The 13,968-nt window shown below is 41.4% G+C and overlaps 1 protein-coding gene across 1 annotated transcript in view; it reads left to right on the top strand.

Annotated features, from left to right (window-relative positions):
• Nucleotides 1–13,968, top strand: part of NOL10 (nucleolar protein 10) — a 95,121-nt gene that overhangs the window by 10,214 nt on the left and 70,939 nt on the right. The window contains exons 4-7 of the mRNA XM_011960976.1: nt 630–715; nt 3,492–3,570; nt 4,886–5,035; nt 8,107–8,173. Coding sequence (XP_011816366.1) covers nt 630–715; nt 3,492–3,570; nt 4,886–5,035; nt 8,107–8,173 — 382 coding nt within the window. The remainder of the gene's footprint in view (nt 1–629; nt 716–3,491; nt 3,571–4,885; nt 5,036–8,106; nt 8,174–13,968) is intronic.

The following is a 13,968-nucleotide window of genomic DNA, read 5'->3' on the forward strand; positions in this document are numbered from 1 at the left end:
AGCACGGTTCTTCCTGCCCCTCCATCCAATCCAGGTTCCAGTCAAGATTATGCATTGCATTTTGGACCGTTTTATTATTTTTTTGTTGTTTTTTTTGTTTGTTTTTGTAATTTAAAAGAAATTCAGCTCATGTCAAAACACTTAAACAGTACTAAAAAGGTTATAAGGTAAACAGTTAAACTTTTACTTTCTATGAAATAAACAAGGTTAATTAGGTTTATTTTTGTATGTGTTTTAAGGATTTCCTAGTAGCAGATTTTATTTATTTAATTTTTATTCTACAGCTTTTTTTTTTTTTTTTTTTTTGAGACAGAGTCTCACTCTGTTGCCCAGGCTGGTGTGCAGTGGCGCAATCTCGGCTCACTGCAAACTCCGCCTCCCGAGTTCAAGCAGTTCTTCTGCCTCAGCCTCCCGAGTAGCTGGGATTACAGGTGTGTGCCACATACCTGGCTAATTCTTTGTATTTTTAGTAGAAACAGGGTTTCACCACGTTAGTCAGACTGGGTCTCAAACTCCTGGCCTCAGGTGATCAGCCCGCCTCAGCCTCCCAAAGTGCTGGGATTACAAGCGTGAGCCACTGTGTCTGGCCTTCTACAGCTTTTATTTAAAATTGTTTTTCATTTGCTTAGGGTAGAGTGGAGTGCTGGGACCCAAGAACTCGAAATAGAGTTGGTCTGTTAGACTGCGCCTTAAACAGTGTCACAGCAGATTCAGAGTAAGTAGAAATTAATTTGCAACGTAAATTTTTGTCAACTTTTGATTTAAGTAATGTGTCTGTATTAAATTCAAATAAATTGCTAAAGGGTATCTGAAATTGTACTTTCCATGATTGTTTTTCATAAAAATCCTCTCCTGTAAAAGCTCACTAGTGAGTAAGCCAGATAGAATTTCTTTCCAAATACTGTACAGAAGGTCTTGTTTCTTTAGTTGCTGTAGAATTTTATTAAAACAATGACACTGCAGGAATTTATATTCCGATTTTGTAGGATCTAGTGATAGAACCAGGAGTCCACCACAAAGTCCACAGAGGTGTGCTTTGAATTCTAAGGTGGAAGGAAGCAAGTGTTTTTTTTAATATTTTCTTGTTCCTGTTTGCCTAATTCCTACATTTAAAACAACCAGAAGAGTTTTCACTATTATACATCCATTTACAGTTTTATGATTATTTCCTAAGAAAAGATACCTAGAACCTGAATTTCTGGAGTAAATAGCGTACATGTTTTGAAGGTTTTTGGTACATTGCTAAATTGCCCTACAGAAAACATCACCTCAGGTTAAATGTCTGCCCGTGTACCCAGAGCATGCATTTGCTCACTCTCCTCAGCCTGGACAGTCCATCACAGCCCTGCTAACAATAAGTCTTAGAAAGAACCTGCGGATATTGATTAAATGAAGCTTAGTAGAAATAATAGCTAACATATAATGCTTTCTATTTGCCAGGTACTGGGTCTAAGTTCTTTACATATATTAACTTACTTAATATGACAGCCCATTGCTATAGGCACTGTTATTATATTTATTTTACAGATGAACAAAATACTCATCAATGGCATACCTGTTATTCAGCCTTTAAGAATTATGTTGCAGAAGCATATTTATTACTGGGGAAAAGTGGTCCGAATGTGCCTGTGAGTGGAAAAGCAAAGCATACTGTTGCCTATAGAGTGTTGCCACCTTGTTATCAGAAAAACAGTGAACACAAGCATAATCACAGGAAGAAGCCTGGGTGTATACCAGAATGTTAAAACTAGGGTTTTTTTTCTGATTTGATTTTAGGTAATTTTATTTTATTTTTTTTAATGCTTAGTTTTTTTGTTTTTGTTTTCCCTACAAACCTTAGAAGCTGTCAGTTCTAGGTGGAACCAATACAATATGAGAAAGCAATAAGTGTAAGTGTTGGATAGGGGAAGCAGGCTGCCATTTCCAGATGACATAAGTTTCTGTGCCTGGGAAACTCAGGAGAATAACTGAAAATCTATAAGAACTAATATAACAGTTAAATAAATTGGTTATAAAATGTGCAAAAATCAGTGACCTTGTTATTTATTAGCACTATCCGGCTAGAAAGCTTATAAATGGAAAAACATTCTTATAACAACAAAAATTGTAAAACTTGATAACATATATGGGCCAGGTGTGGTGGCTGACACCTGTAATCTCAGCACTTTGGGAGGCCAAGGCGGGCGGATCACTTGAGGTCAGGAGTTCAATACCAGCCTGGGCAACATGGTGAAAACCCATCTCTACAAAAAAAAAAAAATACAAAAATCAGCTTTGAGTGGTGTCGCACACCTGTAGTCCCAGCTGCTTGGGAGGCTGAAGCAGGAGAAATTGCTTGAACCGGAAGGTGGAGGTTGCAGTGAGTTGAGATCATTCCACTGCACTCCAATCTGGGTGACAGGAGTGAAACCCTGTCTCCAAAAAAATACATACGAAGAAAATGATAAAGGAATAAGTAGAGAAATCTATCACTGTACTGAAAGAAATGATTGAGTGTACTTTGAAAAGCGAGTGACTAAAGTTGCTGTAAATAAGAGGCTTCAAGGTTCCCATAGGTGCCCCAGTGCAGTTACAGGCTCAAGCTCTAGGTGGCAGAAGAGATCTGATGATGACGACAGCCAACAGCCAGGACTCTAGGTCCTGGGCCAAGGGCATGTGGATGATGGGATTGATAGCAATATTGTCCAGTTATGACTCATCACTTAGCACTCTTTCCACTGGAGATCATTGCTTTTGCTGCTGATTGGCTTGATTGGTATTTGAGAAGCATATTCTAGAGTTGTGGCCATAGCATTCAGTCTGTCTTTGGTACTTTCAGAGGCTCTGGGCTCCCCATTTGAGGATTAGTCTTTTGTTTTAGCTGAGCTTGGCTCATTTTAAAGTGGAAATGGTGTACCCATATCCAAACAAAATTATTTCTTCTTAAATATAAAAGGGGATGTTTCTGTAAATACCTTATTCTGGCTTAATTAAAATGGAAGAAAGAAGTAGATTACATTTTGTATATAAAGTGTAATTTTATTTTGATTATGAAAGGTTGAATACAATTACCATTTACTTATTATTTTTGAGATGGGGTCTTGCTCTGTTGTCCCAGTTGGAGCGCAGTGGAATGATAACAGCTCACTGCAGCCTGGACCTCCCAGGCTCAAGCAGTCTCTTGCCTCAGCCACCCAAGTAGCTGGGACAACAGGTGTGTGTCACCACAACTGGCTTTTTTTTTTTTTTTAATTTTTTGTAGAGATGGTGTCTCACTGTGTCGCCCAGGCTGGTCTTGAATTCCTGGCCTCAAGAAATCTTCCCACCTCAGCCTCCCAAAATGCTGGGATTACAGGTGTGAGTCATCTTACCAGGCTGCAGTTACCTTTTAAACAGAAGGCTAGAAATGTGATTTTCCCCCATTAGATTTGAAGTGAAGATTAATAATGAACTTGTTACTTGGAAGGAGGTTTGGCCATATATTCATGAAGCATGAATATTTTGCTTTTCAGAATAAACAATTTACCAACAATCTCTGCTTTGAAATTTAATGGTGCCTTGACCATGGCAGTTGGAACATCCACAGGGCAGGTAAATATGTTTAATTTGGAAACTTCACATCTAAGTTTTTATTTCAGTGGTGTGTGTATGTGTCATGAGAAATATACTGTAGGAACACAAAATGAGGCCATACTATTTTAGCCAGAGTAGGGGATATGCCTTAATGCTGGATTCTTCTAGCACCTTGATAAATCTTGACTCTTGCCTTGGTCAGTCTGTGGTGCTGTGGACTTGGAGCTGCAGTGGGATAGGCCTGCACCACCACATCTGGCTAATTTTTTGACTTTTTGTAGAGACAGGGTCTCACTGTGTTGCCCAAGCTGGTCTTGAATTCCTGGGCTCAGGCGATCCTCCCACTTCAGCCTCACAAAGTGTGGGGATTACAGGCGTGAGCCACTGGGCCTGACCATAAGTACTCTCATTAGTGGTTTGGAACGGCATTTCTCAGCGTCTATGGAACAGAGAATTCTGTGGTCAGACAGTCTTGGGAGTCTGCCAGACTTCTACTCTTAAAGATTCACAGTGAGTTTCGGTACTTTTTAAATAAAGGCACTGAGGAATTCTTGCAGACAAGAAATATGTTTAATAAATATTTCCAAAATTCGTATGCTCAAGGAGGCTTTTTTTTTTTTTTTTTTAAACATAGCATCATTAACTACAGCCCATGCCATGAATGGTCAGCAGAACATGCATTAGCAGTGCTAGTCCGAGGAGTACTTCTTTCTTTCCTTCAAGGCAGAGCCTGTACACTTGCCTCCCCCGCTGCAAGAGGTCTGAAACCCTGCCTTGGAAGATTAACTTTCTCTGTCATCATGAGCTGGAGGGGATCTGTCACCTGGGACTTAATCCTAGGGGAGCTTCCCTGGGCTTCCTTGCCCCTAATGACAGGGGTCCGAAGAGATTTCCCCTTCTCCCAAGAAGTCATAGCCTTGCTACCACCACCTGTCTTGAATCTACTAGGACTGTTGCTAATTATGTCTTTCATTTTTGTTTATATCTGTTGCTATGACACTGCCTGGTATGTAGGCCCTCAGTATGTATTTGTTGAACAAATTAAACAAATTCTTACGGGCTTTCATTTTTTGTTCCTTTCTTAGTATGTTCAGTACTCTTAAAAATTACCCTTGGGGTTGAATTCATAAAATGTATACTTTAAGGATTATTTAAGAGATCTTTCTGGAGAGAATCTCAAATCTCAACATCTTGAGTAAGGGTGTTCATTGTGTTCATAACAAAGTAATGAAGAAAATAGCTGCCATTATTCTCACTTATAAATATTTCCTTTGAAGATAAAATGTCTAGTTTGTTTAAACAGAAATAACTTGGTTTTGATTTTTTTTTTCAGGTTTTATTATATGACCTTCGATCTGATAAGCCATTGCTCGTTAAAGATCACCAGTATGGGCTGCCCATTAAGTCTGTTCATTTCCAGGATTCATTAGATCTGATTTTGTCTGCTGACTCTCGAATTATCAAGATGTGGAATAAGAACTCCGTATGTATTTTTGGTTGAAATTACTTGCTTCTTTATTTGCAGGTGTTCGGAATGATCCTTTCCTCTCCATTGCTTTTTTTATGTGGGTTGTTGAGAAAGAGATACTGAATATCCATTTGGGAACTTAGTGGGAGGGCAGTTACTTTTGGATAGATAAGATATTCATGATTGCTTTCTTTCTGTTAAGAAATTTTCCTGATTATCTAGAACTGGCATGCATTTTAGATGTTAAGTTAGGTGGAGAGAAAATCATGGTTTAAAAAAGTTGATCCATGACCTGAGAAACCCCCTAGATACCGAGATTCCCTCACAGATGTAGGAAGAGTTTTAAGAGCCACTAATTATCCTTCCATGCATGTTTGTGTTGTTACATATCTCAAATTTATACTTTTCCTTTTTTTTGAGACAGAGTTTTGCTCTGTTGCCCAGGCTGGAGTGCAGTGCTGTGATCTCAGCTCACTGTAACTTCGGCCTCCTGGTTTCAAGCAATTCTCATGCCTTAGCCTTGGAGTAGCTGGGATTACAGGCTTGTGCGACCATGCCCGGCTAATTTTTGTATTTTTAGTAGCGATGAGGTTTCATCATGTTGGCCAGGCTGGTCTTGAACTCCCGGCCTCAAATGATCCCACCTGCCTCGACCTCCTAAAGTGTTGGGATTACAGGCATGAGCCACCGCACCTGGCCTTAAAAGCTGTATTTCTTAAGAATATTTTGATGTTCCTTTTCCTCGGCTCTAAATGTCATTTGAAATGTAACAAAATCCTATATTGCTGGTTTTAATCTGTCTTCTGGTTTTCATTTTTCATTTTAAAACCGAAGTATTTTGAGAGAATAGTAAAAAGTTCATCAAATCAATGGGAAAAATGCATTCAGTATAGTTATGCTTTTAAGAGTTCTTTGCATTTAATTCATTAGAAACTTAGCATTCTTAGTTTAAAAACAGATCACTTTTAAAAACTTATTTGTGATGAAGTTGGGTGAACGGTCCACCAGCCTCAGCAGTTCGTGCCTCAGTGCAAGTGCCAGTCTATTCCGTGGGGGCTGCGTGTGCTCAGGCACACATGCTAAAGACAGCCCCTCACAGTTCAGCTGCCTGTTGAGTCTCTGGCTTTCTAGGCTGTTACTTTGGTTTTTTAAATTTCATTTTGTTAATTCCTGAAGTATGGGTCTTCCTTGGCTTATTTTCCTTTTTTCTCTGGATCTCTCCTGGAGACCAGACGTGTGTTCTACATTCCTGAGGCCGTCACCTCATTCATAAGTTCTGGTGACTTTGTTTATGTTACAGAGAAGAACATAAAGAAAAAGACAGGCTTTCAGTCTGTCTAAATTCTTGGAAGAATTACCCTGATGATTGCCCAGGGAAGTGTCTGTACTGTCTGCTTTGCTGGCTTTGAGTTTGGAGGATATTGAGGGCTTTTTTAAGGATGATTCGTGATCTTAGACCAGAACTGTCTCTGCTGTTTTTCTGGCAATTCAAACTAATTGACATTAAAACAATATTTATTTTTAATACTGCAAATGCGTATGTTTTTATTCTTAAAAATTCATAAAACACTGGTAAAGTAGAAGTTATTTATCCTTGACCTGGCTTTCATCCAGCCTAAGGGAGAGACTGTTACCAATCTGGATGTGTCTTTCCATACCCTTTAACTTCTGCGTAGTTTCCAATGTGTGGATTAGTATCACCTTTGATACCTTTTTGTCATTGTTGTTCCGTACCATTCTAATTCCTTTCCCCTCGCTTCCTGGTTTCCCCTCTTTTCCTTCCTCTTTCAGTGGCAACTTGAGAAGAACGGGAGGCAGCTGTGTGAGTTTCACTGTTAGTCTTGGGGTAGGACTTGGCCGTGTTCTTCACTGGACACAAACCATCTTGTCTGTGCTCTGACACTGCTCTTTTTTGCTGTGGGCACTCAGTCCATCCTAGTGTCAGACTTCTCATAATGAGTTACAAATGCAAGAGCTGGCAGAAATTTTCAACATCACTTCTTGAAATCATCACACTGTAATTGCTACAGTAAATTTTATTTTGGCATTTTTTTTTGTTTCTTATGACTAAAGACTTCCTCTTGACTAACACCCACATTACTTGGTTTTGCCTGACTTGCTTACCTTGTTTATCTTTCTCATCATCTTTTCCACACCCACCTTCTTAGCATCTTTTTCTTTTACTTTCCTTCTCTTAATTTTTGAAAGATAGAACACTCTTCCCCCAACACTTAAAATAGAAATGATTTAGCCCTAATGTAACTAACACTTAAGTATTTGTAGGATTTCATTTTGTATTTTATATCCGTTGTCTCACTTGATCCTCCTCGAAACCTTGCAGTGCAGGCATGGCAGTGTTGTCGTCATTTTCCATGCTGGCCATCTCTCTCCTCTGATTTCTTTCTTTTTTTTTTTTTGAGATGGAGTCTCACTCTGTCACCCGAGGCTGGAGTGCCGTTGTGCTATCTTTGCTGACTACAATCTCCGCCTCCTGGGTTTAAGCAGTTCTGCCTCAGTCTGTCTAGTAGCTGGGATTACTAGATCCCAGGCCACCATGCCTGGCTAATTTTTGTATTTTTAGTAGAGTCAGGGTTTTACCACATTGGTCAGGCTGGTCTTGAACTCCTGACGTCAAGTGATCTACACGTCTCAGCCTCCCAAAGTGCTGGTATTACAGGTGTGAGCCACTGCTCCCAGCCGTCCTCTGATTTCTTTCAATACAAGTTAAACTGGATGCGCTTCACAGATTATGAAAGATTTTTTTTAAGTTGATGCATAATGTAAACTTCATCTTTTCTTCCCATGTTGACATTATCTTTAAAATGTTGTAATTTTTCTTTTTTTTTTTTGGACAGGTCACTTCTCCTCCCTAGGCCTGTTTCTTCATCTATAAAATGGGATTTTCTGATAAATTGATAAGATAAATTCTCTAAGATTTTTAAGAATTTAAATTTTGTATTTGAATTAGGCTATTTTATTTCTTTACATAGGAGTAGATGGTTGAGTTACAGCTTCAGTTTATTTGACATTGCCAAAAGTTGTTGTCCTTTAACTTTTAATAATTCATTTTTGCTTGCTATTTTTAGGGAAAGATATTTACTTCCTTGGAGCCAGAGCATGACCTTAATGATGTTTGTCTCTACCCCAACTCAGGTATGCATTCTGTAGTGAACCTTCAGTGAGACAAATAAAAAGGCTATACTTTTTTAGGTTTTAAACCCGTTTTATTTCTTAAGATAGAATTTGGCTTTGTCAGCACAATTCTTGGACATTTAACTTAGAAGGATTAAGAGCAGGAAGTGGTGTGGATGATTCAGAAAATGGCACTCTTAATGACTCAGTGCTCAGCCCACCCAGCTATTAGTGGAAAGTGGTAACAGCATACAGGTAGGAGGCAGGTGAAGTGCTATTTTGGTGTGCTCTTTAGCTCTTTTATGTGATTAGTAATAGTGTGTGGAAATTGAGGGCAGAGATTTGGAGAAAGCTAGATTGCCTGATAATACACAGATGGCTCATGAAACCATAGGTTTTATAAATTCTAAGTTGTATGCTATTCAGCAATTTACATGTTAGATTTCAAAATTTAACAATGCATTCAAGGCAAATCTGCGAAGAATTTCAGAGTATGGGAGAAAAATGAGAACAGTTTCTACTCTTGAGGACAGAGGTGCCCAGATCATCCTGATAGAGAGAAGTAAGGCAGAGCATGAGAAATCCTATCACGTTTGTGTAAAGAGTACTTTGACAGCTTTCTGGAGAGAGAGTGCTTTTACCCCAACCGCTGAGAGCAGAGCAGCGAGAAGGTTTTGCTTTGCGTTGAGCTGGAGTGCCGAGTGAGATTTGGTTAGGTAGAGTTGGAGCTGAGGTGATTCTCATGGGAGAGCAGTCCAAGATGACCAGAAAGGATGGGCACAGAGGGCTTGGTTGGGGCCGGGAGGAGCATCCTGTGCCTGAGCTGTGGTGGCTCTGGGAAGGCTGAAGTGGGAGGCAGAGAGTGGCAGGTGGTGGAGGGCCGGGCATGATGTGCTGAATGTCTTGGGCTCCACGTGCAGTCGGAGAGGACTTGTTCCGACTGTGCTTTCAGAGGCAGGTCTATCCGGTGTTCCAAGGGTACATTGGTTTTGAACAAAAGTGACCCGGAACTAACTGATATTCTGAGCTGAGATGGGGAGCACAGGTGAGAGAGCAAGTTTGTAAAGATTATGGCTTCTTTTTCTAACGTGTGAGGATTAGGAAGTGATGGGCAGTTGCAGTATCTGGCAGTGTCTGGCTTCCCATCAAAATCATTTGCACAGCTTTAAAGGTACAGCTCCCTTGACCTTATGCTAGGTGTACTGACTCATAGTATCTATGGAGAGGGCTTAGAAATGTGTTTTTTTGTTTTTTGGTTTTTTTTTTTGAGATGGAGTCTCGCTTTATCACCCAGGAGTGCAGTGGCACGATCTCTGCTCATTGCAACCTTTTCTTCCTGGGTTCAAGGGATTCTCATGCCTCAGCCTCCCAAGTAGACGGGACTACAGGCACGCACCACCACCACGCCTGGCTAAATTTTGTATTTTTAATAGAAACGGGATTTTACCGTGTTGGCCAGGCTGGTCTTGAACTCCTGACCTCAAGTGATCTGCCTGCCTCCGCTTCCCAAAATGCTGAGACTATAGGTGTGAGCCACCGTGCGTGGCCAGAACTGTGTATTTTTAACATACTTCCCAGTGGATTCTTAGGCAGCAAGCTCTGAATTGATCCACAGACTTGTGCTTGGGAGGCACGTCTGGTGTCCAGTAGAAAATGTGGTCTCAGGGTAAGTGGGTCTGTAGATAGAACATTTTGCGATTATCCCAGAAGTGGTGGGAGTGAATGAGGTGACTGATAGGGAAAGCAGGAGTGAGACAGGAAGTGAGCAGGAGCCGATTCATTTGGGAGAATGAGGGGGAGGAGCCAGCTGAGAAACTGGGCAGTAATGGACAGAATGACAGTGCCAGGCCCCACAGTTGTTGAAGTATGGGAGAGATTCAGTGGGCATTGCTCAGCAACTACTAAGGATTACAGAAGTTGGGGCAGGAAGGAAAAAACTAAGTTTGATTGCATGCTGCTGTTATCAATCTGGATGACGGATGCTATAATACAAACTTATTTCATCTTTTATAACTGTGTAGTCAGTGGTCCATGGCTTTTTTTTTCCTTCTGTTTTCTTTCTTTCTGCTTTTTCTTACCTCTTAAGGGGTCAGAAAGATTGGGTAATTCATTCAGGGTTGGTCACCCAGGTGGTGTGTGGCAGAGCCTCAGTTAGAACCCAGCCTTCCTGATTCTGGTGCCCATGCTGTTTTTCTTTTTTTTTTTTTTTGAGACAGAGTCTGCCTCTGTCCCCCAGGCTGGAGTGCAGTGGTGCCATCTTGGTTGCTCACTGCAACCTTCCCCTTCCGGGTTCAAGGGATTCTCCTGCTTTAGCCTCCTACGTAGGTGGGATTACAGGCGCCCGCCACCACGCCCGGCTAATATTTGTATTTTTTGTAGAGACAGGGTTTCGCCATGTTGGTCAGGCTGGTCTCAAACTCCTGACCTCGTGATCTGCCCACCTCGGCCTCCCTAAGTGCTGGGATTACAGGTGTGAGCCACTGCGCCCAGCTGCCCATGCTGTTTCTAATTGCACACTGCTCTCCCAAGAAAGGTGAGAAACCCTGGACTTTATAATTTGCATTTCATCTGTGATAGTTGAGAGAATTTTATTATAATCATGGGAGTAAAGTAAAATTCTGGTGAGTTCAGGAACAGATTGCAGCTGAGGATGCTGGGTCCTAGTGAGGGTGTTGAAATAACCTGCACTGGGGTCTGGGCTAAGTAGGTAAGTGAGTAAACCGGGTGGAGCTGAGGCTGGGGCAAGGGTGATGAGCAGGGGTAGTGCGACTGGGGGAGTGACAGTTTGAAGGGCACAGAGAGTAGGGAGAGAAAGACAGTCTCACCTTGGGCTGTACAATTTGGTAACCACTAGCCGCTGAAGGGCATTGACAGGTACTGTGAGTATAAAATATACATTGGATTTAAAAGACATTCTGTGAAAAAAGGATGTAAAATAGATCATTAATAATTTTCTATTAATTACGTGTTGAAATGAACATATTTTAGACATATTGGATTAGTAAAATTAATTTCAACGTTTTTTTAAATGTGGCTACTAAAAATTTTTAAATCACATATGTGACTCACATGCTGTTCCCATTGGACAGTGCTGGTCTAAACTGGGAGATCTTCAACCCTTTAGGATGCTGGTAAGGTTTAATAGTGCTTGTGCCTGGCCGGGCACAGTGGCTCACACCTGTAATCCCAGCACTTTGGGAGGCAGAGGCGGGCAGATCATGAGGTCAGGAGATCGAGACCATCCTGGCTAACATGGTGAAACCCTGTCTAATTACTAATATTAACAAAAAAGGTCACTTTATCCACAGTATTTAATTATGAAAAATTTCAGGCCAGGCACAGTGGCTCACGCCGGTAGTCCTAGTACTTTGGGAGGCCGAGGCGTGCAGATCACTTGAGGTCAGGAGTTCGAGACTAGCCTGGCCAACATGGTGAAACCCTGTCTCTACCAAAAATACAAACTTAGCTGAGGCTGAGGCAGGAGAATTGCTTGAAACCAGGAGGCGGAGGTTCCAGTGAGCCGAGATCATGCCACTGCACTCCAGCCTGGGCAACAGAGCAAGACTCTGTCTCAAAAAAAAACAAACAAACATACAAAAAATTAGCCAGGCGTGGTGGCCCATGCCTGTAATCCCAGCTACTCGAGAGGCTGAGGCAGCAGAAACACTTGAAACCAGGAGGCGGAGGTTCCAGTGAGCCGAGATCATGCCACTGCACTCCAGCCTGGGCAACAGAGCAAGACTCTGTCTCAAAAAAAAATTTTCAAACATACAGGAAGGTTGAAAAAGTGGTAGAATGAACATCTTTATATTCTCTCCTCAATGTTTGTTACTGTTATCTTCGCCATAACTGATTTATTTATCTCTGTGCTTCTGTGGTTGTTCTGGTGTCTTTGTGGAATCACTCAAAAGCCAGCTGCAGATATGGTGGCACTTACCTGCACCGAGGGTGGCATTGATCTCCTGAAAATCATTGAAATTATTAGGTCCCTTATCGTGCCTAGTAAAAATGGCAGCCCTTTTTCTAATATTATCTTACATCCAGTCCATTTTCAGGTTTTCCTAATTGTTCTCCATACGCCCTTTTTTAGTTAGGTGTGGGGTTTTTTTTGTTTGTTTGTTTTGTTTTTTTTGAACCAGGATATAACTGAGGTTGTGTGTTACATTTAGCTATTGTATATCTTTAGTTTCTTTTAATCCAGGATAGTCCCCCACATCTTTTTCTTTTCTTCTCCATGACGTTGACTTTTCAAAGATCAGGCCAGTGGTCTCAGAATATCCCTCATCCTCGATTTATGTGATTTTTTTTTTTCTCATGATGTTGTTTAACTTGATCCTCTACCCTGTATTTTTTCTAAAATCGAAGTTAAGTCTAAAGACTTAATTAAGTTTAGATTAAATTTGGGGCAAGAGTAATGTGCAGGCTGCCGGGGTCTCCAGATAGTCGCAGTATCCGAGAGGGGTAAGGTTGATGCAAACTAACAATTTCAAGCATGATATTTTGGACAAACGAATGACTCTTACTATCTAATAACTCGTAAGAAGTTAATCAAGAGTAGAAAAGCTAGCCAAATAATTTTTCATAAGAGAGCAAGCAAAGCAGGACCAGTAGGCGCCCCTTCTTTGTGGCTTGGATCTGAGTGTGGCAGGTTCATGCGCTCTGCTATTCCTTGCTTTCCCACACCTTTTCCTCCAGCTGTACTCTTTGTGTCTGTGCTTAATCATTGTGGGCTTAATCATAGTTTAGAAAAGCTGAAACTGTCTTTCTTTTTTCTTTTCACTTACTCACTTTGGAGTAATTGAAGCATAATCATGATTATGGTTTTGTAATATTTTTCTTATACCAAGGCTGCTCAGTATATTGGGAAATGGTTCCGCCTTCCTGCCTTGTTCAGGGCCCTGCTTCTATGGCTCATCCGGCCACCTCTACAGTGAGCAGCTGCTCCATGCGGGTCAGGGCACTTGAAGAGACTGCATGGCTCTATGACTTGGGTGTGCATCAGATTCATGACATGGGAGCTTGTAAAGCTTACGTGTGTCTTGAGTCCCACTCCAGACCTGTGGAATCAGCATTGGTGGTTTCAGAGCCATTGGTAGAGAGAAAAAAACATGGGCGCTGGGCTCAAGAAAGACCCAATTCAGGCTTAATAGTGGTGGAAATTCCCCAACCTCAGCATTCTCACCTGCTTTGCAGGGCTGTTGGAGACTGCCTCTACTGGTAAATATGAAAAAGTCTTTTATTCCCTGTCAGTGCCCTCTAAATATGTGGAGAACTGTTGGGGTCATCTGTAAATATCTTTGGTGCCTTGTATAGTAAACTCAAATGCCCCATACTTTCATTTTAGGTTCTATATAGGGCAGGAGCACCCCTGCCAGTCCCCTTTGGCACAGTTCTGTGTGCACAGCCTGTCTCCTCTGAGCTGCTGGAGGCAGTGACTGATGCCATATGTTTTGTGCAGCGCTTCCCAGCGTGTTTGGCGAAGACCAGGATTTTGGTTTTTTGTTTTGTTTCGAAGTTTCTAATCCACTGTACCTTGCTTGATACGTCTGTAAAATACAATACAAACGAATTACTAGGAAAATGATCACACGTTTGGATGTCACTGCGGTGTTGAACCCCAGGTTTCTAAATGCTTCATTTCAATTTCTGCACTTATTGCTTGGCCTGGTGACAGTTTGCAGTCTGGCTCTGGGGACACAGTTTGAGCAGCTGTAGAGCACTGTGTTTGTGTTGTGAGCTTCAGTGAGTCCTTTAGTCCCCAGAGCACATGCAGATGAGTACTGATTCATGCATGTTTCTGGGGAGGGCACTACTTT

This window comes from Colobus angolensis, unplaced genomic scaffold (genome assembly GCF_000951035.1).
Source record: "Colobus angolensis palliatus isolate OR3802 unplaced genomic scaffold, Cang.pa_1.0 Scaffold53, whole genome shotgun sequence".
Lineage (NCBI taxonomy): Eukaryota > Metazoa > Chordata > Mammalia > Primates > Cercopithecidae > Colobus > Colobus angolensis.